Source organism: Balaenoptera physalus (assembly GCF_965194825.1).
Source record: "Balaenoptera physalus genome assembly, chromosome: 17".
Lineage (NCBI taxonomy): Eukaryota > Metazoa > Chordata > Mammalia > Artiodactyla > Balaenopteridae > Balaenoptera > Balaenoptera physalus.
In genome coordinates this window covers 14,069,401-14,096,739 of record NC_138895.1, presented here as the reverse complement: position 1 = coordinate 14,096,739, position 27,339 = coordinate 14,069,401, and the positions used below count along the sequence as shown (strand labels likewise).

Here is a 27,339-nt window from a genome sequence, read left to right as displayed (position 1 = left end):
ATATAAGGTTTTCAATAACTGGGACTCGGCAATGGCACATGGACAAAGCATACTATAGGGCAATGAGGAGCAAAAGGAGGGACCCACCTTCTACTTTACAGTCAAAAGCATCCCCTGCTTCATCTCCTGGGGGTTTGGAGTTAGCCTTCTGAAGGTCTTCCTGAGCGCTCTCAATGCTGTTATAAACCCATTGAATGGAATCTTGCTGGAAATGAGGGGGAGAAAGAAACCTCAGAGGTATTAGTGCTTCCTGAGATGCATATCCATTTCATAAACCTGCTTCAAAAGGAGAGTTGACAATCTTACTTATTCTTCTAGTTTAAATACAATAAAATACAATAACATTTGAAAGAGAAGGAAAATCAATGTCAGAAACTAATAGAAAGTCGGTGGCATTATTTTTCAACAGGGACTTCCCTGGTGGGGCAGTGGTTAAGAATCCATCTGCCAACGCAGGGGACATGGGTTTGAGCCCTGGTCCAGGAAGATCCCACATGCCGCGGAGCGGCTAAGCCCGTGCACCACAACTACTGAGCCTGTGCTCTAGAGCCCGCGAGCCACGACTACTGAAGCCCGCGTGCCTAGAGCCCATGCTCCGCAACAAGAGAAGCCACCGCAATGAGAAGTCTGCACACCACACCGAAGAGTAGCCCCCGCTCGTCGCAACTAGAGAAAGCCCACACGCAGCAATGAAGACCCAACACAGCCAAAAATAAATAAATTTAAAAAAAAAACAAAAAAGATTACTAAGTCAGTGAGAATCTGATAGGATGATAAAACTAAAAAAATATATTTTTCAACAAACTGACATTTTTAAGCTTGAGATTTTTTCTTCCAAAGATAGATAATAGGCTTTTAAATAAGATGTATTTCCCAAATGTCTTAAATGACTCAAGTCTATCTCAAAATGAATTATAAATTACATTTTTAAATAAATGTTAGATAGACACTTTTCTGAAGAAGCAATGGTCTATAATTGTACAAATGATTTAAATGCTCTCCTAACAGTCACATATGTTTCAACACATTTAATGGTTTTTGTGAATCAAACCAATAAGAAAATTGGAAGAACACCTTTCATCTCATGGGGTTCCCAATTGATATAACTATCTTTTAATCCTTCCACGTCATAAATCATCCTATATTTTCATTGAAGTAGCAGTTCCTGTCTTATTTAGATAAATGAGAGAGATGAAATGGCTACCAAGTAATGCTTTCAGGGTTGCATTACCACTTTAATGTTTGTACTTTTCCTAGGTAAGATGATAAGCTGAGTTGCATGAATGAAGTGTGATATAATTTGTACTATCCATTTTTCTCTAGTACTAACTTCACAATTGTGTTTGATTATTATATTGCTACCCATCATTAAAATGCTAGTTAACATTTCATCATTCAAGTACACCTTGGTGACCTGTTGTGGCCTCCAAGTAACCACATCCCCCAGAGTCCACACCTTTGTGTAGCTCCTTCCCACACTCATCCTGGGCGTGGTCACGTGATCTGACTCTTCAAAGGGATAGCAGTGGCAAGCATGATGTAAAGAGTTGACTGCCTGTACTATTCCCTCTTGAAACCCAGACACCAGGCAGAAAGGAGAATTCTGCTAAGGAATGGAAAGGAAGGCCAGGTGGAGGGGCTCTGGAGTGAGAGGCCATCGGGAGGGGAACCCCAGCACCAGTCAGTTCCCAGCAGAACAAAGCCACATCAGGACGAAGCCCTCACAGGAACCAACACCCAGTCAACCCGGAGAACCAAGAGAAACAATTAATCACTGTTGTTCTAAGTCACTACGTTTCGGGACAGTCTGTTTTGTGGCAGTCGATACCCGATAGAGCACGTTATTCACTTAGTGAATTTTTCTGTCCATTTATTGCTTTTCTTAATTATTTCACTGATCAACACCTCTCCAACAAGGGAGACAGGGGAAATGAAAAGAAATGAAACTCAAATCAATTTGGCTACTTTCAAAAATTTTGATAGAAGGCGAAAAATTTGATCATTTTAGTATCTTTTTAAAACTTCATTTACTAATACAGTTCAATAAATATTTATTAAACTACTGTCAACCCAAATAACCTAGGCATCTACGTGTGAATTCCAATCTGCTGTGCTCGTTTGACCTTATTAGTAAGCAAAATTGATCAGCTATTTTCTGGTGGGCTCAGTATTTTGCAGGATGTCAGTCCTGGCCTAGGAGAAAATAGCCACTCATCTTTCTGTTTTGGACACAAAGTCATACGCTCAAATCTAGAAAAGAGTACTTCACCGAGCATGACAGAAAAAAATAGAAAGCCTGTCCTTTAAAATTCCTTTTGCACTCAGTTAATTAATTTGAGAGAATTTTCTCTTATAATCCAACACTCCCTTGTATCTCATGAGATAATAAGCTTTACCTGTCAATTAGGATTCTAATTTTATTTTTGTATAGCACTTAAACTTTGGATCAGAGGACAGTGCTTAAAATTTTAAGTAACGGCAAGCACATATTGGTATTTTCTTTTAAAAGCTAAATCCAGCTACCTAAATAAAAATATATCCAACAGTCCATCACAGACCCTATAGAACCCACAATGTTTTCTTTTTCACAGAAGTTTTATAATAAACAGTGTAAGCATTTATAATTCATATATACAGATGGAGGTACATGCTGACCATTATAGATTCTAAGGCAATCCCAAGAGTCAAGAAAACAGGTCAGACCTTCGGATTTCAATTTGATAAACAGTTAGCTATTTGAAAACTCATCAACTCATCACAATGAAAATGAAAATAGCCCAGAGCACTTTTTAAACTGGTGATAATACTGTAGCAGCAAAATGTGGACATTTAAGCAGAATCGATTATAACTAATTATGCAGATGAAACAAGCATTATGAGATTGAAAGTGCTGCACTTAAATGTGAACTTGGCAGTGGAAACGACAAACAGCCCTGGCACTATCCCATGCTGTCCCCCGGGGCCTTCTGTGCAAGGTTGTGATTACAGCTACACCGGCCAAGAGAAGCTTACCTTCGTTGGTCTCCTGTACTTCCTGCAGGCTGTGACATGGGCAATAACACTGGCGTGTGTCTCTTTGCTGACGTTGATTCCATTCACTTTGATGATACACTGTCCAGGGTGAAGACCAGCGGCTGCAGCCACAGTTCCTTTAAATACAAATGAGAAAACTGCCAAAAACGAATTTTAGGAATATGATTCATTTTTATCCCATATACCGTAAGGAAAGCAATTTTAAATTATGATAAACATCTAGCTAGCATGTTCTTGATGAATCTGGCTCTGACAGCAATGCCCTCCCAAAAAGTCCCTGCTTTTTAACTGGCCATTCAAACTGTGTTGAACAAATATCTTCCCACCCCCTGAAGAATTAGTTTGAAGAGATATTGTGAAGAGACCTTTATAATGCTAATCAGTTATTTTCCCTTTCAAATGTCTAATCGATCTAATTTTCTAAATATGCATATATAATGGCACAATGAGAAAGCCAGAAATACAGGCCTTTTTACCTTCCTTTAGTCTACAAAAATCTCTAAATATTTAAACAGTATTCACTTTCGTTTTTAAAATGCCAACAATTAAAAGAAATTCTTAAGGAAAAAAATCAAGTCAATTAGCAACTAGGAGTGGACTGGATTTGCTAAGAAAAATAAGAGTTCAGGATACGTACAAAGGGGTCAGGAACCAGACAATTTGTGGAGAATAAAATTAATCAGAAAACATCAACTGTCCATCATTTATTTGCAGAGATATAGTGGCATATCCTAACCAGTGAGTTAAGATTTTCAGAACCTTCCAATCATTACTATTTGATATTCTGAGCAAATCAACATTTACAAAGCACCGTTGCTAAATACAATGTACATAATTAACATCAATGATTATAAAACTTATCATAAGTATGTTAGAAGAGCCTTTCTTTGTAAGCAATTTCTCCCACAAAGGAATTATTAAACATCTTAAAGAACATAATTTATATTCAAGAAGAGAGTATACATTTCTTCTCACTAAAATTCACTCCCAGAAATATTAAGTGGTTTTTCTGGATTGAGCTGAGTCTTGAGGGAGGGAGGGACAATTGCAGCAGAAAGAACAGCCTAGAATCTAAAAAAAAGGGTACAAATGAACTTATCTACAAAACAGAAATAGAGTGACAGATGTAGAAAACAAACTTATGGTAACCAGGGGGTGGTGGGGAGGAGGGATACGCTGGGAGACTGGGAATGACATATACATACTACGATATATGAAATAGATAGCTAATAAGGACAGGGGACTCTATAGCCCAGGGAACTCTACTCAATCCTCTGTAATGGCCTATATGGGAAAAGAATCTAAAAAAGAGTGGATGTATGTATAAGTGATTCACTGTGCTGTACACCTGAAGCTAACACAACACTGTAAATCAACTATACTCCAATAAAATTTTTTTTTAAAAAAAGAAGAAGAAAAAAAAGAGGCTGAAAAAAGGCACTGAGTCAAGAATAACCTGGACATCTGGGACCACAGGAGCAGTCAGTGTGAGCTTAGAATGAAAGTGGGTGAGAGAGACTGGAGAGCAAAGCAGAGGCAGGTTGTGCAGTCTCTGCACGCTTTGCGTGAAGTCCTGAGTGTGAACCTTACTATACACGCAAGAGGAAAAACATTTAAGAATTTTAAGCAGATCGCCCCCAACCCCCGCCTACGCAAACACAGGACGGATCATCGGAGTTTAAGTCAAAAATCAAAATCACAGCAAGCATCCACTGCAAATCCCCAGGATGGAATTAAGGTAGCGTTAGTTATAAAGGGGAGAACGAGATCAAGTATTTGATGTTTCATGATGGCGTTGACAGAAAGTCTCTAGCGTGCACTCAGGATCACTCCTGTGCCTTCGGACTCAGTGGCTGAGTAGATGGAGTTATTTAAATAAAGAGAGAATACAGAAGGTAAAGCAGCTTCAGAGAATAGATAAAAAAGTTCAGTTGGAGATAATACTGGGTTTCTTAAGGTGCCAAAGGGGCATTTAGGTGGAGATGTTTAATAAACAATTAGATCTAGGCTATAGAACTCAAGAGATCTGGGCGGGAGAAAGAGATTTCAAAATCCCCAGCAAGGAGGATCAATATGATTGTTTATGGAGAGCAAGAAGGCAAAGAAGAGAAGAGAGTGCCAACAGTTCAGGGGTCAATAGATGAAGAGTTGGCAGAGGAGGGGTAGGAGAAAAATCTGAAAAGTACCATCTCAGAAATCAAGATAATGAACGTTTTAGGCCAACGGGAGCAGTCAGTTTAAACAAATGCAACAGAATATTCACTTAAGACAAGAACTCTCAACGTCCATTGTATTTTCCAGTTAAGTCCATGATTACTCTTATAAGACATGGGTTACTCTTGGAGACGTGGGTAGGAGGTGGGAGGAGATGTTTATAGCACTGGGCTAAAATTCAAATAGGAAGTGAGGAAGGGCCAGCCAAAATAAAGACCAGCGTTTCAGGAAGTTTGGCATGAGAAAAATAAGTTCTGAGAGCATTACTCTAGAGCGGAGGGTCTCAATCTTTTACATGCATACAGATCACCTGGGGATCTTGTTAAAATACAGACTCTGATTCAGTAAGTCTTAGATGGGGCCTGAGATTCTGCATTTCTAACCAGCTGCCAGGTGATGCCAACGTTGTAGGTCTGTGAACCACACTCTGTGTAGCAAGGATCTAGACAGGAAAATAAGGAAGAGGGAAGGTTTTGTATTTGCTGTTCAGTTTAAGACAGTTTTGTTTCTTTGTTTATTTCAATGAGAAATAATTGAGCATGTTTATAGCCTCTACTATAGTAATCCAGTAAAGAGAAAGGTTGAAAATTCTGGAAAGGGAATATCTGACAGTGTAATACCCCAGAGGAGGTATCTGAAGGGGTGGGCTCCAGAATATCTGTAGAGATATTAACCTTAAACTCCAGAGAGGAAAATGGAAGGCCTCTTCCTCTAGACTAGGAGAAAAATTGGTGATGGTAAAACAGCCAACAACGTGTGCAAAAAAAGGGTGTGGGGACTTGGAGGGCTTCATACCTGGGAGCCTGAATATGTCTGTGAGGTGAAAAAGGAAGTCATCATGGGGGACAGGAGGTAATAATGAACAGAAAAAGAGACAGCTGATCAGACACATAAAAACACTGCTGAGAAGTAACAGGGGCTCAGTAAAAGACAAGACAGTGAATTGGGATGATACTAATTCCATATCCATGATAGTTTTTTCCTAGCTGCTCAGGAGAAAAAGCAAAGAATGTAGTTAGGTTTATCCAAAGCTGAAATAAGGTGGCCTGGATGCACCTGAGGGATAAGCACAAGAGGACCCTGTACGCACCTGAGAGACAGGGATGAGAGGACCGTAACAATGCTGACAAGAGTGATGGAAGTGACCCACCGCGGGGATAAAGCTGGCTAAGGAAGGACGTGGCACCTTGAGGGATATAATCAACCAGGAGAAAAGGAGAAGGATCCCGAGATCGGAGGTCCCAATGGAATTTTGTTTACCATTTTTTATTGAAGAACCAACCAAATTTTTAAGCAACCAGATAAGAGACCCAAAAAAGAGACTGTAGTCAGAAATTGGCATATTAGAATTGTAGATTCCACAGGTGAAAGTCCAATTATTGATATGCTCTAGTGTGTGACCATGGGAAAGGGCTGAAGAAGAAAAATGGGAAAGAAGTTTCTTTTTCTTACGGCAAAATTACAGCACAAAAGGAAACCACAGACTAATACCATATTTAATATACACTCGAAAGGAAAAGCACATTGAGTCTTTCTTTTACTCTTCAGAAGCAAAAAGCATAGTAACCAGAACTGGCCCTACCCTATGACTAAGTTCCCAAAATACAACCCTGCTCTTTAAAAGATACTGTAATAGGGAAACAGACACAGTTCGATTCACTTAGGTTTTCAGTTATTTCATAGTATCAATAATGTGACTGGCTCCTTTTTGGTTTCGTGAAAATGAAGGAGACATTTGATATATCAAATATCCCATTTCGGTATGCAATGAATCCCATTTCAGTTTTATAATTTTAATGAGTTACTGGAAACATTTTAAATGTCTATTAATCTATGTGTTTTAAAATTCTGAGTGAAAAGACAAGTTTTGAAATAAGATTAATTTTTATCATACATATACGAATGAAAGCAATTTTATAATCTAATAGGGGTCTAGCTAGTATATTCTTGATTAATTTGATTCTGATAGCAATGTCCTCTCAAAATTTTCCAGTCTAATATTGGAGTGATCATGTTAAGATGCTCTGCAGTTCACATATCTTAGTAATGAAAAGCATGCATGTCTCTTGTTAAGATAAACACATGGCTTCGTACGCTTAGATAGGTCCTTCTTGCTACAGCAGCAATTTACTTACTATGGTCAGCAACGTGGGATCTAACAGTTATTCCCTTAAATCACATTAGTGTTAGCATAAAATTTAAAAGTACATATGTTAACAAGAGATATCAAAGGCTGATTTGCCTATCAAACAAAAAGAGAATAAAATATAAACATAAGTTTTGGGTCACATACATTATTTAATTTAAAATGCATTTTATGCTTTATAAAATGCATGGCTTATGAGAATAAAGTAATAAAGTAATCATATAGCAACAGACATTATGTAAAGCAAACAGATCATTCTTAAGCCCAAACACTCACATCTTTGAATTGCTGACAAAAATATAATAATTTGCTGTCAGAGAAAAATACAAAACCTTAAAGTCATTGTATCCTTTGATTAAACTAAAGCATGCAGAAAAGTGAGATTGGGAAGCATCATTCTCTTATGAATTTTTAACAATGATAAATATGTCTTACAATCTGAAGAGTCTTTTTGAAAATATTGCTTTAGGAATATACTACCATTGAGCTAATACAGTAGAAATACCAGTGAGAAAATTCACAGCAACATGATTATGCACTTTTAAAGATACTGTTGTTCAGCAAGGAGTACCCAAACCTGCTGGCGAGCTGGTCACCACACAGGATGGACTTCTCACCTCTTCCCACCGCATGCACCACCGAAGGGCCATATCCTCGGATCTGGAAGCCAAGTCCCTCCGCTGAATCTGGGATTTTCACTGTCCTAAAGCCAATCAAAAATAAGGTAAGATGATTTTAAAATGCCACAGTTGGTTGAAACAGTAGTTGTCCACACCTTTATTCAGTCCTTCAGTAAATGCGTATCATAGTCTCCCGTGTGAAAGACACTGGGCTGGACAAGCATGGTGGGCGCCCTTCCGGGGCCCCAGAGCAGGCACGTCACCCTGAGCTCCTCCACGGAACACAATCGTTGTGTAGAACATCCTGAACAAGGAACAGGCGCTGGGGTCAGACAAACCTCGCTTTGAATCTTGATTTAGTCACTTCATAGTCGGATAACTTGGATGAACTCCTTAACTGAGCCAGTTTCCACGGAAAACTGATGATGTTAACATTACTTTGCAGGGTGTCAGTGGAGATGAAAAGAGAAAGCTTTGGTAAACTGCCCTGCTGTGAACTATGTAACTACTTAGTAAAATGGAAGCTTCTCTCCTTAGTTTACTCTGACAAAGAAGGTTATCAGTACACTGCGAAATCTCATCATTAAAATTAATATAAAAGAAACACAGGGTTCACATGTTTCTACCTGTTGGGAACTTCAGCAAAAAGCAACAATAAAGAGCTGGTTTTTAAGAACAGATCTGTCAAACACAGTATCAAAAGAATTTAACAAGTATGATTAACTTTTGTGTTTATTCAGTGGAATTTTAAAAGGATAACACACCAAAAGGTAAACGAGAGTAAGAAAAGCTGTATTTTTAATGAATCCACATGGAAAAGAAGATGAAGAGATGGAGATCTTGAGTCAGCCGTCATGGCAAACCAGGGAGGGATGTCCCACTGGTAGTAATAAACGATCTACTCCACGGAAGGAAGGCCGAAATCAGAAAGCAACAATGAAAAGCAGAGAACACGAGACAAGACGGAACATCATAACAATAAAAATGAGTTTAAACAAATTGCCAGAGAGAGCAAAGACAAATGAATACAACCCAATAAATTTTGATGGATGGCCCTTGATGCCCCAGAAACAAAAGTGTTTTCCGAAAGATGATGAATTAATCATGAAATAAAAGTTGGCAGCACTTCAAGGGCACATTAGACAGAATCAGAAGTTAGGTACAACAGCACTTATTTGCAGTCTATGAAAGAGCAACACCGTATCTAGAAAACTCGAGAAAGCCATACACTGCCCTTAGGGCTGAACGCAGAGGCTGGCCCCGCAATTTAAAATATAACCCTGGCAGGCATCCGGGCATTCCGTGATAGAAATGCAAATTGTCTGTTCTAGGGGAGCCTGAAAATGTTATTATAAATTAGGTGACACACTATGAACTGATCTGCATATTGGTGGCACAGAGGTCACGGAACTAATTCATCCTGTATCCTTAATTAAACACTTTGATGGATAAGGCTGTATCTGCTTCCTTTGAACATCACCTTGGCACTACTGTGTGTCAAAGGTACACTGGAAGATGGAAGATAGAACTGACTGAGGAAAAGAAAGGGAATAAATACATCTTCTGAGCATGAAACCAAAAATAGAGGTAGCTCATGCTTCTCTATGTTACGAATGAGAGTTCACTTTTGCTGAAATAACTTGGAGCTTTCTGGCCATGGTGAATTATTGTTGCTTTTGAACTGTGAAAAATTCATAGTGAACTCTCAAAACTCTTTCTGAGTAAGGTCTTCTATCTTTCTTATATTGCTAAGCAAGGTTGATCTTACTCTAATCTTCAAGAAGATGATGATATTTTTTCTTAACAAAATTTATACAGAGCACCGTGAGATGCATTTTGTTCATAATACTGGGCTCTCTTCATAAAACGACCTTTGGAAAACATGTTCCCCTGCTGGGACCACTATACGATTAAAAGAAGAATTAAATTTATACAAGAGGAATGCTCATTTCCTGTAGGAAAATAAGTGCACTAAATTATCTGCTACAAAGACTTCTGAAAATTTCCTTGATGTTATCAAGTGTAAAATACAGCTAGGTTCAAAAGAAAAATTCTGTTGTATATACCCGTCGTATTTTTGCCTTTTTCCCCCCAAACAGGATACTACATAAATTATAAGTAGCTATTATAAGAAAATATGAAAATGATTTATAGGAATCATATGTTAGAATAAGGACATATGAAAGGAAAGGTTATAATACTTCAGACAAACTAAAAATAAAAAGGAAAAAATTGAGTACTCCATCCTCAAAACAGTTTTGAAATAAAATATAAAATGTGCTCTTGAAAGAAGCAGTGAAAAAAAAATAAAATGAGAGAATAGATAAGCATCACAGATAACATCACTGGAATACATACTACATGCAGAACACATGAATAGGTTCTTCTTTTTTTTTTTTTTTCCTTATTTAATGCTACCTTTCATAATGTACCCAGCACCTCATAGGTGCCCAATACATTTTATTTATTTTTATTTATTTATTTTTTTAACATCTTTATTGGAATATAATTGCTTTTACATTGGTGTCTTAGTTTCTTCTGTATAACAAAGTGAATCAGCTATACATATACATATATCCCCATATCTCCTCCCTATTGCATCTCCCTCCCACCCTCCCTATCCCACCCCTCTAGGTGGTCACAAAGCACCGAGCTGGTCTCCCTGTGCTATGCAGCTGCTTCCCACTAGCTATCTGTTTTACATTTGGTAGTGTATATATGTCCATGCCACTCTCTCACTTCGTCCCAGCAAACCTAGATTTGTTTAATGTTCTTAGCACCTCTGTGACATAAGCACTCTTATTATCCCCATTTTTTATGGATGAGTTTGTTGAAGCAACACAATAAGCAAGCAAATGGTGAAAGAGAGGCTTGAACCTGGACGGGAAATATCGGGTTTCAGATACTGTGCAGCAAACACGGAGGGAAGAGTCAAAAGACCCAGGTTCCAACCCTGCTCATCTAGCAATTAATTCTAGAACTGAGGATCTGCCCCTTTCTATTCAGTATTGAAGCTGATGACTTCAAAGTCCTCTAACTTGAAATGTCCATGATCAGTGAAAAGTATTTGCCGGGTTAAATGAGGGGGCAAGGGGCCATGGAGAGGGCCTTTAGTTTACTAATGATTGCTTTGGAATACTACTGCCTTAGTCCTTTCCAGTCTGTCCTTTTCCTTTTAAATGGCCTCAAATTGTCCAGAGGTAGGCAACTAGATAAGCCTCATCCTAGACAGGGTTGGATAAAGGGTGACTAATAGATCATAATTAGGTTTAGAGCGAAGACACTGTCATGGTTATTTGCTGCCTTGTATCTCAAAGTCTTCCTAAATTACTAACTTTAATGAGTCACTCTCACTCCTTCAGACCCCTTGGTAAGCTGTGGGTAGAAGCTAAAGCCTCTACCTTGATGACACTGCAGAATCTAGCCCATTACACTGCACTTTAACTCTTAAGATAAGTGATGGACCCAGCTATTGCTGAAAATATATATTAAGGTAGGGAAGAATACTATACCATATATACTTAGAATATTTTCATAAGTAGTTAAAATAAACCTTTGTGTTTCGGAAGTGGTAACCTTCATTTATCTTCAAATTAATGAAGTTGCTTATTACTATTAAAATAATAGACTTCAATTTTAGATAGTAATATTGATATAATCATAGTACATTAAGACATTATGCTAAGCACCTTATATACATTCTCTCGATTAATTAGTTAAACAAATCATGGAAATCTAATACAGGAACACGAGACCATCAATGATTTGCAGACAAAAAGCTAATGTTTTCCAAGTATATCCATAATATCTTGTTAATTTTTTTCAAAAAACCCCCCCAGATCATTAATCATGTTCCCATTTTATAAATACGTGATTGTATGTACGTGTCAATACTTCGAAAAATCAACTAGCACTGAATTTCAAAAAAATAACAAAGGTCATTTATGGATAATATGATTATAAGAAAATGTCTTCCTTTAGAAAAACCTGTACTCTCTGACTTTTCTATAATAAACATAAGTTTTTTTTCTAATCATAGGTAGACAGACATACATATTTTTTTAAAATAATGGACATATTACTAAGTACATGAAAGCACGGAAGTGTCTGTCACCCAGGTTTGATGCCATCTCCTATGAACATTTAATCACAAATGGTATCTAATCAACTCATAGTCCCTGAAATTCTTAGAGCTGAACATGGCGGAATAAAGTTTTCATTGCCAAGTGTTCTACTAGTTTTCTTCACTCATAATCAAACTCAACCCAACCCAGACCAGAAAAACTGGGGCATCAAAAGGAAAATATTATTCTGTTGAAACTACCTGATTTAAGTAGCAAGCATTTAACCATCATAAGCAACGTATTTTTTCCCATTATCTACAGACCAGTATCAGTGATGTTGGTGACGTTTAAATGTGCCAAGCAGTGAGATGCTTAATTCCAGATGTTTACTCCGTCAACTTTTCTATTTTACTCACCTATGTCTAATTTTTTTTTAAAATCGCACATAAATTATACAACTTACTCTCTTGGCTTTGTGCTCACAAGAACTCTTAGAGGTTTTCTGCTATTTAAGCATGATTTCAGGAAGCAATCCACTTCATTGAAAGGTCTCATAAAAACTAGGTCACCATTAATAGCAAAAATCTTCTTCCCAACTTCCATGCCAGCCATCTAGGAGAGAAATAGCAAAAAAAAAATAATAATAATAAATTTTATTTTAATAAGAAACCTATTTTTTCACAGAATTAGAATCTGAAAAGGTCTAGAACTTAGAGATTTTGACATTTTAACACATCTGCAATGTTTTCACACAATGTCACAATACAGAACTGTGGAAGAGATAACACAGTTATTCTCTTTGACCTAGTTTTAAATTTGATCACCCATCTCTACTGAAATTCTCCTCCCTCCCTCCAGGACTTAACACTGTACTTCTCCTGTAACCCGTTTGTTCTGTTATATTTTATAGTTCTTCTTATTTCATCCTTTTAACGACAGTCAAACCCCAGGTTAATTTTTTTGCCTGTGTTTTCCATCTATAGCCAAATAACTGAGAGAGTTTCAACCTCTGTATAGACACGGATAACAACCAAATATACATCTCTAGCCTGACATAGCTTAGGGGACCACAGGGCAGGAGAGAGAAATGGCCTGGAACCAAGGAAGAGCTCCAACAGGCACAGATCACAAGATGCTGGAACGATGACATGGAAGACATTATCTCTCCATGCCAACCAGGCCAATCTTCTTAACCAACCCTACTGCCTATAAACTATACACTGTTTTGGTTACCAGCCAAATGATGAAAACCCAGAAGAGGGCATTTTATTGGTGGCAGAGTCAGATGAAGCTGGGCTCCAAGAACACCCTCTGAAAATGACCGGGGAAAACATTTCCTCATCATAGAAAATAATAAAAATAGTCATTTGTTGGCCAGGCCCACCAACAGAGTATGAGCTGAGCAGAGTTATTTTGTTTGAAATTAATATGCTGTACATAAAGCTCTGTCTTGCATGAGGTTGGTAAAAGACAGAGACCTTGGGCGTCAGCAAATAGGGTTAAGTGACAGTTTGCTACTAACTTTAAATAGGTTCAAAGTTAAAAGCCATGCTTCATTCATTTTCTCATTCTTTATTAAAAATTTATATATTGAGACATTTGCTTGAGGATTAAGCATTTTATAAGCCAGGCAGAGGTAGGAATACTTTAAACCTGACATACTTGGGATATAACATTAGAAGGTATATTCCATGAGGGCAGAGAACTTTGTTTTGTTCACTGCTGTATTACCAGAGCCTAGAACACTGCTAATCACATAACAGGCACTAAACAAATATTTCTGAATGAATGAATGATCAGGAGATTCCTTTGTTTAAAAGTCTGGTAAGGTGAGAGTACATTAATCACATTTATCGACATTAACCCAATGAGAAAATAAATCAAAGCATGTGCTTTACTGCTGGAAATTGTACTTAAATAAGACAATCAAAAGTGATAGGAAAATAGAAGATACAGCCCTACATTTAATGGAAGAATCATGTGACATACACAATACAGTCCCACTCTATGCAGTCTCCACAGGGTTGCAGGCTAGAATCGGACATGGAATAAGCCACCTGGACTCCTAGGAGGTCAACAGTTCAAGCTGTAGATCTCTACAATACCTCCCCCCACTATCCTTAAGTACCCAGACATCCTCTGTCACAAATCCCAACAGTATTTAAAAGAACCTCAGAATAAGATTATTCAGAAACATTATTTTCCATAAAGATACTTAAAGGCTGATTTCACTTTGTTTAAAACTTTTATGTTTGTATGTCACGGACAAAGTTAAATAAAAATGCTAATTTACATTACCTCAGCATTAGACCCCTTTTCTACCAACTTTATTATTGGAACTTTATTTTTGTCTTCTAACCCAAAACCATAGCTGCCTTCATTGGATTTAATCTGAAATGCAAAATATTAACATTATTAATAAAACAACTATGAAAAAACTTACAAATCAAACAGAATGAAATAATATGTCGCATTACTGTCAAACATGTTTATGTAATCTCCTGTTAATGTCTAATCAAGAAGAAAACTTGCATAGCACAGTAATAAACTTACCAATAATGATTTGGCTATAACATTTTCTACAACTTTTAAATCATGTTTCATCAGTCGATGTTTCATATTTGATCCTTCCATTTCCTCATCAGCAAAAAAGCGGAAAAGTAAGGGTTCATCTTTGAATTCACTTTTTTCAAGGACTATGGAAACAGAGAGAGATTCAAACTGTTTCAATTACCCCCAAATTGACCTCAGTTTCCATACTGACAGACCCTTCAGTAAATTAATACCCTGTCCCATTACCTAGAACACGTTACATTTACAAATATCCCAATAACCCTTTTTTATTCATTTCTATAATTTCAAGCCAATGTTTCCTTTAAATTACTATTACCTAAAGAATTTTGAATTTTTAAAATAAGTAATATTTTTTTCTTGTTAACTTTTTTTTTCTTAACCAAGTCTGCCACCTTTCCAGATTAAAACCCAACTTTAAGTCAAAGATTACATTGAATCAAAAAATGTATGCAATTCAAAACAGAGAAACCTACAGTGTTTCGAATTTGTAGTAAACATTTTAAGTAAAAACACAAAAACATTTCTGTTTTTAATATCCTGCACAATTATGGGAAAATTCAAATGGGTTAACTGTTGCCCTTATGTGTGTCACCAATTCCCACTGTGGTCGCTTTTATGCCAACCCTTCAAACCAGAAAGATGTCTTCTGGGCGAAAAGTGATTTTAGTTCCCACTAATGCCTAGTTCTTTTCTGTAAAAACATTATTCTCAAATAAACTTATTTCTGCAAAGGTCAGTTTTTTCCCTTTTATCTGAACATTAATATTTCCCCCCAAAGTCCCTAAGCTTCCTGGCACGCTCTCATGACATAAGGTATATGTTTTGTTAGCCTTTTTAAAAATAAAGCTAAATACTAACAGAAAGAATTTGTACTCAGTGAGGCCCTGACAACTGTCAAAGTGTCTTAAAAGAGAAATCTCTATTTCTGCTTATCTACCCTTTTACCCTGAAGCTTACTTGTTGAGACAGGTTGATTCACTGAGTCAGGGATCTAAGATCTGCAGTCCCAGGGCACAGTAGAATGTTAGGCTTTATCATAAGACAGACCGGGAGCTCAAATTCCAGGTCTGGGACTGATTCTGGGTGCAACACTAGGAAAGTTACTTAAACTCCTTGAACTTCAGTTTCCTCACCTGTAAAATGCAGGCAATAAAACCTTCTTCATAATGTTGGACACAACTAAAATGAGGTAATAAGTGTAAATAACTTGGCTTATAGTAGGCAACCAAAAATGACAGCTCTTTTATTTCATTATTTTAACAGAGGTCCAAATCACAATTGTTGACTAGTTGTATGTACAAATTGACCTTTGAATGGAGGCCTGGTTGACAACGTGAGTTAACAAATGAAACTACCAACCACAAATTAAAAGGTAACACAAGTTGTAGCTGACAAGAGAAATGAGAATATAATTGAGATCGAGTTAGGTCTTGCCTACATGACCTAAGTAGTTTCCCAAAACTCACATGGTGTTTCTGCTACTACTGTTTTCCTCCACCAAATAGTCAGTCTAAAGGCAGGGAGAGAGAACATCAATAGGGCCAGGCATGAACGGAACTAGCTGTGCTTTATTGACAGAGACTTTTGTAGGGAAAACCTTTATTGTAACTCAATATTTTAAAATAAATACTTAGATAAAATTGCTGCTTGTGGACACTTTAAAGAGAAAAATAATCAAAACCTTTGAAGGTTGATATTATAGTTTTAATCCCCTATAATGATGTCATTCCTTCCATTCCATTGTTGCCTCTTCAAAGACCGATATTTCCCCTATCAACTCATACAGTGGTCCAGAGATACTAAAATGTAATGGAATTCCCAAAGGAATATACGATAACCAAGGATGCTCTCAAAATCACTGTAACTTTTGCTGTACTTCTTTTCTTTGGAAAAAGGTAACAACTTTCTGAGTGTAATTGACAAATAGGTACAAGAGCTATCAAATATACACATATGCAAATATTAACAATGAAAAGAGATTGTTTGGGTTTATGGAATCTATAAGATGGTATGAATAGAGAGGGAAAACTAAGTCTCATTATTTTTATAAATTTAAGGGAAATGAAGTCATCAAACAAGAAAGAAATTCAATCTTTAATTAGTAGCCAAAAAGAAACAGAGTTTTTTGAGATTTATAATTTTGTTCTCTGAGATAATTTTGAAAGCATTTTTCTAAAAATGACAATAAATGTTCAGATTAAATGCTCTCATTTAATCATTTTAATATATACTGGCATTAAAAAAAAACATGGGTCTGACCTAAAATAGTTTCAAAGAGATATATCAGCTTTTTTTTTTTTTTTTTTTTTAGAAACTTCTAGTTCAAGCTGTTGCTTTTTTGGAATCAGTCTAGCAAAACAGAAAAGAAGTCATGGCAACTGGTAGATAATAGTCGTTAGACACAGCAAAGGCACCAAAGTGACACTGAATGCAGATGTGGTGAACCAACAAGGACACATGGCAAGACCCAGACAGTCTTGCTGGTTTGTCTCTAGATGGCTTCCCTGGAACACTGAGACGCTCCCAGTGTCCTAACAAAACAGAACAGTGAAATACATCTGTAAGCTTCCACAATAACAATCCCTACCATGGTGCATAAATCCATTGTCACAGAGTCCAACGCCAAATATCATTGCCTCTTCTCTGGTGCGGCAATCCCCCTGTTAACCACAAAAGCCCTGTACAAGTTAATAGGCAACTGAAGATTTTGCTGCATCTTAACTACATTTGACATTTCAGCACTGTACTGACAAAGCCATTCATACATTAGGACAGACGCTGCTTTCATAAGGCCACGATCCATCTAAGGGTTATAAAACATTCACTTGATTATGAAAATATCTTCTTCTGACATTACATAAAAAATAAAGATTTCATACTTCTTGAGAAAAATCATGTCTTATTTAAAAGGAAAATACATAGGTAACTAAAATTTATTGCTACCACAAATGATTCCTTTCTCTTATTTCTTTGATCTTATATCGCAATTATGTATCAAGGAAATATCCTACTTATTGAAAACTCACTAAATAAAACTTGCTAAGTAAAAATTATTATGCGTGATCTCAGCTATCACCTCCCTTCCACAAAATGGCCTTGCTCTTTAAGTACCCCCCAAAAAACCTACTAATCTAGGGTGACTCATAAGACCCTAAGAGTGTGTTGTTCAGTGAAGTCAGCAAATGCAAGCTTCTCTTTCTCTATCTTGCCAAAAAAAAAATCAGCTCATATAACTGATCCCCAAAAGAAAGCCCAATGCAAACTTTTGTTATGATTTTTATCTAGAAAACATCTATTTTATTCATTTAAGTATGAATTCATATACAGTCTGCCCTCCGTCACCACGGGTTCAGCATCTGAAGATTCAACCAACCACGGATCAAAATTATTCACAGAAAAAAAATCCAGAAAGTTCCAAAAAGCAAAGCTTGAATTGCAGGACCAGACACTGTTTACATAGCATTTACATTACATCAGGTATTATAAGTAATCTTGAGATTATTTAAAGTACATGGGAGGTTATTTGCAAATACTACTCTATTTTATGTAAGGGACTTGAGCATCTGTGGATTTTGGTATCTTCAGGGGTCCTGGAACCAATCCCTCGTAGATCCCAAGAGGGCCGACTGCATATGAATATATATGTGTATATGTATGTATGTGTGTCTATATGTCATGACAGTTGTATGTTTTACAGTTTAAGAAGTGCTTTCTTACATATTATCTCATTTTTCCTAGTCCTATGTTTTAGCTCTTAGGTACAATACTCTACCAAATCCATCCTCTCTTCTCTCTGGCTTCTATTTCATTTCTATCTCAACACCCTAACCCAGTGTTTCTTCATTTCACTTCTAAATTGCCATAATTTTTTCCTGTACTTTCTCTAACTTATTGCCTTTATAGAATTAAACTTTCTTACACAGGAATATCATGTTCCAAAACTTTAAACTGACTCTCTTTTTTAATAATCGTAAAATATCAAAATTTTCTGTTGGGCTTTCCAGGCCTCCCATAATCCTAACTTCATTCTACCCCTCCAGCCTCATTTTCCAAAGGTGGGGTCACCTTCGCTCTTGTCAAGTTGACCCCCCCAACTGTAACCCTTCACACATTTAAATTCTACCTATCTGTCTATCAAGGACCAAAACAAGTGCCACCTCATGCTGTGACAACTCCACCCCTCACTAATCCTCCTGTTAACTAACAAGACATTTATAATCTGTATCTTTGGACAACGCATCTGTGCCCTTTGCAAAATATAGCTGTTAAGTAACTTTTATGAATTCACTCAAAAGATTTTTTTTTCTGCCACAAAGTGTGCCAAGTGCTACAGACAGTAAAGCACTCAAACAAAAAATACTTCCCTGCCCTCTAGCAATTCAAATCTGGTGAAGAATTTAGTCACTTAAAATATGGTATATGATAAGTACCATCATCCAAAAGCTGTCAGATCTAGACTATACTCCAAACAACATATAGACTATCACACTGGCGTCAGTTCTCTATTTGGTCCCCTTAAGCTCTCCAAGTCAACTCAGTGTACCGGTCAATGCTAGAAATTAAGTTTTATTATCACTTGAGAGCCTTGGTGGAAAGAGACCCTTACTTTTAAAAACTCTCTTTTTCATCTTAGATTAAGAACTGTAACTTATCCTTCTCTTATCATTCCATCACCATGTCTTTCTTTTCACAGCCAGCCCATATTGTCCTAATCTGAAGCTAGAGTTAATCAGGTCTGAAACGTACATTTGGATACGTTTTACACTATCAGAATCATAAAGCTTAAGTGACAGAGAAGAGCTGACATATACAGCTAGTCCAGTAAGCAGAAAACAGTTGTGAAAAAAAAAATCTAGAGAGATTAAGTGACTCAACGAAGTTTGCATAACTGCTTATCAGCAGAACTGTCATCAGACACCAGATTACCTGAATCCCCAGTCCATTTCAATTTCTATTACATACAATTTCTACAGACGTTGTCCTAACAGACCACTAAGAAAACGTGAAGAAAAAAAAGAATTGCAACTTGGTCCGTTTTTTGAGCAACTTATTTTAGTCTTCTAATATTCACACTTGGAAAGTAAAAGTGCCAAAAAGGAAAAAAAAAAAAAAAAAAAGTTGATAACTGACTTCCTGAGTCAGAACTTTAAATATTTATTCAACATCAGCTTTTGCTTCAAAAAAACTTTCTTCAGTTTTCCCATATAATCAACATATAGTACAAGAATTCATGTGAATTCTGTAACAGTTTAATTTCTAGGTGAAATTCCAACTCTGTTACCAAATATAGAGCCAATCCCAATGACACACACTGACCATAGTGTTATAAAAGGCTCTCACACTAGTAAACCCACTGGACATAGGAATTTGGGTTTTATCGAAAAAGAACTGTTTGGTTTAATCTAAGATCTTGATTTCTAGATAAAATAAATCTAAGTGCCATAAAATGCAAAAATAGGTGGTCTTGGATAGTGTAGAAGTTAATATTAAAAATAAAAATCTCAAAATGTATGTGCACAGATGAATCAAATGTGAATTAAATGTTAATATTTGAAACAAAAAATAAACATTTCTATGACTGAGCATCAAATGTTATTATCTACTTGCAACAAAGGAGGTAGGCTAATTTCTTCAATAACAGAAAAGTAAATTGACTCAAATATCCAAATGTAATGACAACATTTCAACCAAGCAATATCTCCTTTCTCAAAATAGTAAGTTCTGTCAAAGTGGATATCAGTTTTCTTAGCCTTTTCTTTAATCCCTGGAAAACATTTGACTATTTATTAGTTAGTTGATCTAGTACAAAAAACATTTAAATAAATTTATATTTGAATATGTATTACGATGGGCTAAATGCCTTGAGTTGCAAATAACATTTTCTCAATACCAGTTATCAGCTCCCACATTCTAAGAAGCAGAACAACAATCACAACAAATTTTGTACTCTCCTATTTATAGTGCATGCAGATGGATACCAAAGCTCATATTAGCAAAACACAATTATAATCTAACAGAGAAGAAGGCACAGGGAGATTAGAATAACCTGCTAGGGCTAAAAACCAGATGCCTTAAAACAAATCAGTGAACAAAACATACAAGTAATTTTAGTACATGCACATTTATTTAAATTATACTTGATTTTTTTGATGGATCTCAGGTGATATTTTTGAATCAAGAAACACCTTCCTCTTGAAAGACAATATCGCATAAAAATTAAGTCTGGGACTCTGAAGTCAGATGATCCAGGTTCAAATCCTAACTCTGCTTCATTTTAGCTGTATGAACTTGGTCAAGTTATTTCACTGTCTCATTGGCAAGTGGGGAGTTCTAAAAAGTACCTAAATCACCTCAAAGTCTAAAGCAGCAATGAATGTAACTCAGCAACTTCTCTTTGTCTATTTACCTGTGCAATTAACCAGTCTATCAGCTTGTTGGCCATAACCACAGATTTGTAGGTTCTTAAGTGGTAATCTTTATCTCTATAAAGGAAGGAGAAAGCAAAAACATTAAGCAAGAGGATAAGTAAGCACAAGGAACCATTTCATTTCGTATCAGTGTGCAACAGAGAAGTTTACTCAATGTAATTTGAATCGACTGTCCCACTTATGTGTAAAGAAGACAGCTTTACAAGGTGTACACACCTGAAAACTCCCTTCACCAGCTCACACCAGGAGAAGAAACCCACAAGGAGACCAAAACAGGACATTTCTTCTTTCACATTTTCCTATATCCAAACTGACTGTTAATGCTATGTTACCTGGTAATAACTTGGCTAGAAATACAATAGCTCATTAGTAAAAGAATAATAAAATAGAATTCCCTCCCTTTAAATCAAGATAGAGTCTACGAAAAATCTCCTCCAAATATGGAAAATAAAGCAACCCCTTGTATTTCTGCTCCTGAGTTCTCCAGGAAGGCAGGATTTGCCCCGGAGGATTATTCGTTAGGCTCAGCTGTAGCGGGAGACCTCAGGCCTGTCCGGAGGGAAACACACCGAGAACCTCGTCGTTCATTTTGTCTGATGAGACCACGGACTCAGTCACACTGCGTCCCCAGGCAGCCCAGGGGATCCTGGCTCTCCACAGCAGACTCTCCTTCCTGCAGACCTCCCAGTCCTGAGAAACGTTTCAAAGTCTACTTAGATACCAGCAAAGTGCTCGTGATCAGAACAAGGCCCCAAGGGTGTAAACCTATCATTCATTTACTTTGCAGGCCTGGATCAAAACGGAATGAGAAAACGACAGTCGTTTCAAAATGTCAAAAAAAATCCAAACTGCAATCAACTTGGCGTGACAAACAATTACGGGCTATAGTCATGGTTCTTCAGCTTCTGTCAGTAGTTTACAATTCATATTGACATCATTTCGTCCACTTTCATAAAAAGCTCCCCGAAACATGATTGAAATTTCTGAGATTTCAATAGTGAATGCACTAGTTAGCCAGTAATCAACAGCAGATTTTTTAAAATCTTTTTAAATCTACCTCCCCATTTCTGATACCTCATCACCCATTTCATCTTGGTTTCCATAAGTGTCAATAAGAAGGACAGAGTAGTCTTTTATAGACCACCTGTGGGTCTGTGGATTCTTCACCCAAGTCATTTTTCTTTTCATAAGCTGAGTTCACACATGACTATTGTACATTCCATCTGTTTTATGGGGTTTTTTCCCGTAAATTTACCTTGGACAACTCATAAACCATTGTCATTTCTAGCCAAAGAACAATTCCTTCTTATCCGCTCTTTCAGAATGTAACTTTCTTGATAAGAAATCCCACGTGGCTAAAATATATTTTCAGAACACATTTTCTCACATGTGAAACCTACATATATATATACACATGTGGCATGAAACAATTATCCAGTATCGTTTTCTATTAGTTTAGCAGAAAAAAACCTTAAGTATCCAGGCGCTGTTAAGTAACCATCTTTTAGCATTACGTTATCCAACATATTTACAGAGTGCCTGTGCCAGGAATATAGCAGAGAATCAACAAATGTTGGTTCCTTTCACCTCCTTTTACTTTGTGAAGCCTGCTTGTGAAAGTGGACAGGGCATTTTCAGGAGTAATAGGTAAAATTCTGTTTTCTCCTTCAGGACCTGCAGCGTGGGCATTCCAACACTTATCAGCAACTTTCGGAATCTTTTTTTTGAAGCTCTGAGTCTCCTTGGAATTGGAAACCAGAGTGAAAAATAGAAACACCGTCCATCAAATGTTTGGATTCTATGGCCACGACTGAAAAGCCTCTATATTCATTTTAGAAATAGTATGTTCATTTTTTTGTTCTGAAAAATATGTTTCAGTCAATAAACTCCAAATGATACCTGGCCATCTGAAATTAGTTTTACATTACATCCACCAGTTAATGTATACCAGTGCATATTACAAAAGTACTGATGATCTCTATTAGTAATCATAACACAGAACTCAAAGTTTTCTGCTGTTTTTCTAAAGAGATAAACTGAAAATGAATCTTGATTTCTCTTTAAAAAACAAAAAGGCATCTCTTCAGAAGTTAAAACATGGTACAGAAAAAAATGAGAAAATTATAATTATTAACTCCAAATCAATTCTTAATTTTCAAGTCCAAAACTTTTTCTTTGGATAAAAGATGATTAAAAGACAATATTGTGAAATAAAATACATATCCAAGATTTGATTACACAGTCTAATGAAAAAAATTACTATACAAGTAACCATAATGGTAAATATTTATAGTAAACAGTATTTTGAAATCCTCTCCCAACCAGTCAACTATTATTTATTAAATATTAACTGAAGGTGGATCATTTCAAAATCAAGCCTGTAATTTACTATGAATTAATGGCAAATAATTTTAGAAATCAGAATAAAAAGAGTAGAAGAAACTGTATAATTAGAGCCTCAGAAAATTCAGAAATATTTTCAGATAAATTGTGACTTAATCTTTAAAAGTAAAATTTTCACTTTGGGAAGAAAAACAAAATAAGTTAAGTTCCAGCTTAATAATATTTATCTAATATGCAATATAAATATTTCCACTTAACCTCCCAGAACTTAGAAACTAGACTCACCTTATCACTGGAGTAAATAGACTATGAAGACGGCAATATAATCGTACACCCTATTGTAAAACAAAAATATGTCAAAAGCAAGTAAGATCACTCAAAGGACAAACCAATGAAATTTTGAATAAAATAGATTCACTGTCAACATGCTGAAATCATTACCTTATTATTCAAATGTTACGTTACATCATAAAAATAATATAACTTAAATCTTTAAAAACAGGATTAAATTGTGCTATGAATTTTTCATATACATATGACATATACATACACAAAGGACTTTTAAAACTATTTTCTTAAAATATAAAATTTCAAAATATAATGTAAACAGAATATAAATCTATGCAGTGGTCCATAACACTACTTGATCATTACATGTCAATATAAATTTTGTCAAGTGTACAAAGAAAACTGATATTACTTGAATTTTATGTATTTGTCTTTTTGTTAAATTTATTCAAGTATCATGACCACTTGTTGCTACATGTGAAACAGTTTTCAACAGATATAATCTTCTGAGTTATGCAATTGCACTATTCCCTTTTAGAATTAGATAAAGAGAATAAAAACAATGATCTAACATTCTAATTCTTATAATAGCAAGAAAAAAATCGAGGGGCTTGCTTATGTACGTCATGTAAAAATTTTCTATACCGTCAGAATTATTTTAAGTCTCTCTACAGCATTTTATCTTGTTGAAGATAAGAAGATAACAACAACACGAATTCTTTTATTGATAAAAGGTTACGGGAGAGGTTGTTACCTTTGAAATCACATCCTGCATCTCACTTCTTGGATAAAAGGTTCCATCATCATAGCGAAATCTATATAACATCTGTTCCGGTTTGAATTGATGTTTATCCGTAACTAAGAACATAAGAACAGCATATTAAAATCCTGACAATCGGGCTTCCCTGGTGGCGCAGTGGTTGAGAATCCGCCTGCCAATGCAGGGGACACGGGTTCGTGCCCCGGTCCGGGAGGATCCCACATGCCACGGAGCAACTAGGCCCGTGAGCCACAACTACTGAGCCTGCGCGTCTGGAGCTTGTGCTCCGCAACGGGAGAGGCCGCGACAGTGAGAGGCCCGCGCACCACGATGAAGAGTGGCCCCCGCTCTCCGCAACTGGAGAAAGCCCTCGCACAGAAACGAAGACCCAACACAGCCAAAAATAAATAAATAAATAAATAAATTTAAAATCCTGACAATCTAAAAACTGGCACATAAAAAACATAATCCCAAATACTGAAACTTATAGTTTCATCAAAAGTTTTTGTTTTCCTAACATAGTAATGCTAATCCAGTATTCTAATAGTAAGATTCATGATAAGATTTTGTTGTATAATATAGTTACAACTTCCATGTAATGAGTGAAGAACTAAATTAAGGTTAGCCACATTTAGGTAGCATAGTGTATGCATTCGTGCATGTGCGTAGTGATTTACATTTAAATAAACAGACGAGTTTGTGTTTTCTATTTCTTCACAATGCCACAAAGTCAAGCAAAAAGTACCCTTCGAATAGCAGATACTCCAACTAGTGAGTTATAATTTGATTCTCAGCCCCAGAAGTGAATTTTAGCATTTATCTGTCTTAGCCCACAGCGATCAGGCCAAGACCACACATATACCAATCTTGACCATTTATCCTGTGTTTAGATCTTCCGAGTAGATTAGATAAATTCAGTATGTAACTGATTCCAAAATTTTAACAGTTTTCTTACACTGACAAATGCTTTTCTTACACGTCACTTAATTTTTCTTTTCCTCAGTGGAAAAGGAGAGTGGTCATCCTTCACTTCCATCCTTAAGATAAGATTTTCCATTCATAAAGACTCCTACTAAACTTTCTCTCAAGTTTCCTTTTTTTCTAGGTAGTCTGATTAAAAAAAATAACTGTTCTAGAAAGGAAAAACCTCAAATTAAATCTCAAAGAGTTTACATTTAAATGTTTTCTTTACAGGGAATGAAAAATTTGCAGAAGAGATAATTTGTTGCAATGGGCTCTATTTTCATGATTAGATAGAAGACTTTGACCTTTATTTTTTGCTAAAAATGTTGAAGGGGGAGAAAAATCTGTCAGAATTAATTCTCATGAACTACATTGGTGAATCCAGAAGAAAGCCAAGAGACTTGTAACACACACACACACACACACACACACACACACGCATATGCAAAGTTTCAGCAATTTCACCCTAATCTATCCAAACCAAATGCATGGCTTGCAGCCATGAAACTGAGACAGGCTTGCTGCCAAAAAGGGATGGACAACACAACTTTTGGCATCTTTTTTCCAGATTAAGCCAAAAAGAAAAAAAAGCATATGTGAAAGAAAAATAAAATCGGAAGAAATATTTTGAAATCCTACGGCATGTTTCAAGACCAGTTATTTATTTCTCCTATGCAATCTACCTATTCCCATTTTTATCCCTTAAGATTCATTGAAATAATTTATTATACTGATGTTCCAAAATTCAAGGAAACTTGGGCCCAAGGGTATCTTGCCACAATAAAACAAGTGGTGGTTCAACCGGTTCAAAATGGAATGCTTCACTGTAATGTAAACTCTTGTGACTTTGCTAATGAATCTTGGGCTAATCTGCAACTCTAGGCTGTTGCCTTGGAAAAACAGTTAATAGTTCTGCATTCTAATCCACTCCCCCAACTTCTCGAGCATGGAAAATGGGTTTATTAGCTGATGAGAAAGGTTGCTGAATGACATCTTTTAAACAACTCTGTGATGCTGGCTATTACCAGGGATGTACTGGTAAATGATGAACAGCTTGCTCTCTAGTGTTGTGAAAGAAGGAGCACTGATGTGTACCATTCGCCAGTTTCCACGGTATCAAATACTCCCACCCTGGCCAATTTCCAGCTACCAAAATAAAGTCACTGAACACAGAATGAGATGTGCAGTGACACGTTATTATTTAGTATTTCCATCATACAAAAATAATAGACATAAATAACACCAAGACCATAGATAACAATAAAATGTAGTAAAATAATTAGGAAGTGATGAGTTCTAAGGATATATTACCTTTGTTTATAATATAATTTAGGTACTTATATGTTTATGTAATTTAATTTTAATAATAGCTGTGCTTAACTACAAGCTTGCATTTTTTTAAACATTTAATCACCAGCTCTGTAGAGCTTGGACCAGCCAACTTCAGCACACCACTGGCTATAATGAATGAGCTCTCTGAATTCCCACATAAGCATTTATAATGTAAATAATAAAGCCAGACAAGAAGAACGTTATCAACATATCACAGAGAAAGCATATGCTGCCTCAACCCAAGAATTCCCAGTACAGCAAGGCTTTGCCTCTGATGAAGTTCTCAACAATATTTGCAATGTGAATAATAGCTTTAACAGTCAACTTTTTTTTTTTTTGCTGGCTCTTTATAAAACAGATGGCTCATTCAACTTTATTTTAGGAATTCTATTTTCACTAAAATGCAGCTGGAACCACATAGTAATGAAACTAGCCTGCTTGGCTCATATTTCTTCATTCTAATAAAATTATTAATGTGAAATTGCATAATATGTTCTCTTATCCTAGGCTTGGGAGAATCTCTATTAGTTAACTTTGGACACTAAAAAAAAAAAAGGTTATTTCCAGCAACAAA

The 27,339-nt window shown here is 36.2% G+C and overlaps 1 protein-coding gene across 10 annotated transcripts in view; it reads right to left on the bottom strand.

Annotated features, from left to right (window-relative positions):
- Nucleotides 1-27,339, bottom strand: part of PREX2 (phosphatidylinositol-3,4,5-trisphosphate dependent Rac exchange factor 2) — a 287,172-nt gene that overhangs the window by 125,627 nt on the left and 134,206 nt on the right. For 6 of the 10 annotated variants that reach the window (XM_082433590.1, XM_082433589.1, XM_082433581.1 and 3 more), the window contains 10 exons: nt 24,465-24,568; nt 23,708-23,757; nt 21,058-21,133; nt 17,239-17,311; nt 14,631-14,773; nt 14,376-14,468; nt 12,541-12,689; nt 8,011-8,096; nt 3,013-3,170; nt 88-205 (listed from right to left, as the gene is read on the bottom strand). In XM_082433590.1, the coding sequence (XP_082289716.1) occupies nt 88-205; nt 3,013-3,170; nt 8,011-8,096; nt 12,541-12,689; nt 14,376-14,468; nt 14,631-14,773; nt 17,239-17,311; nt 21,058-21,133; nt 23,708-23,757; nt 24,465-24,568 (1,050 nt within the window). Of the gene's footprint in view, nt 1-87; nt 206-3,012; nt 3,171-8,010; nt 8,097-12,540; nt 12,690-14,375; nt 14,469-14,630; nt 14,774-17,238; nt 17,330-21,057; nt 21,134-23,707; nt 23,758-24,464; nt 24,569-27,339 lie in introns of those variants that run through there. The other 4 variants (XM_082433585.1, XM_082433588.1, XM_082433586.1 and 1 more) reach the window with 3 other exon arrangements.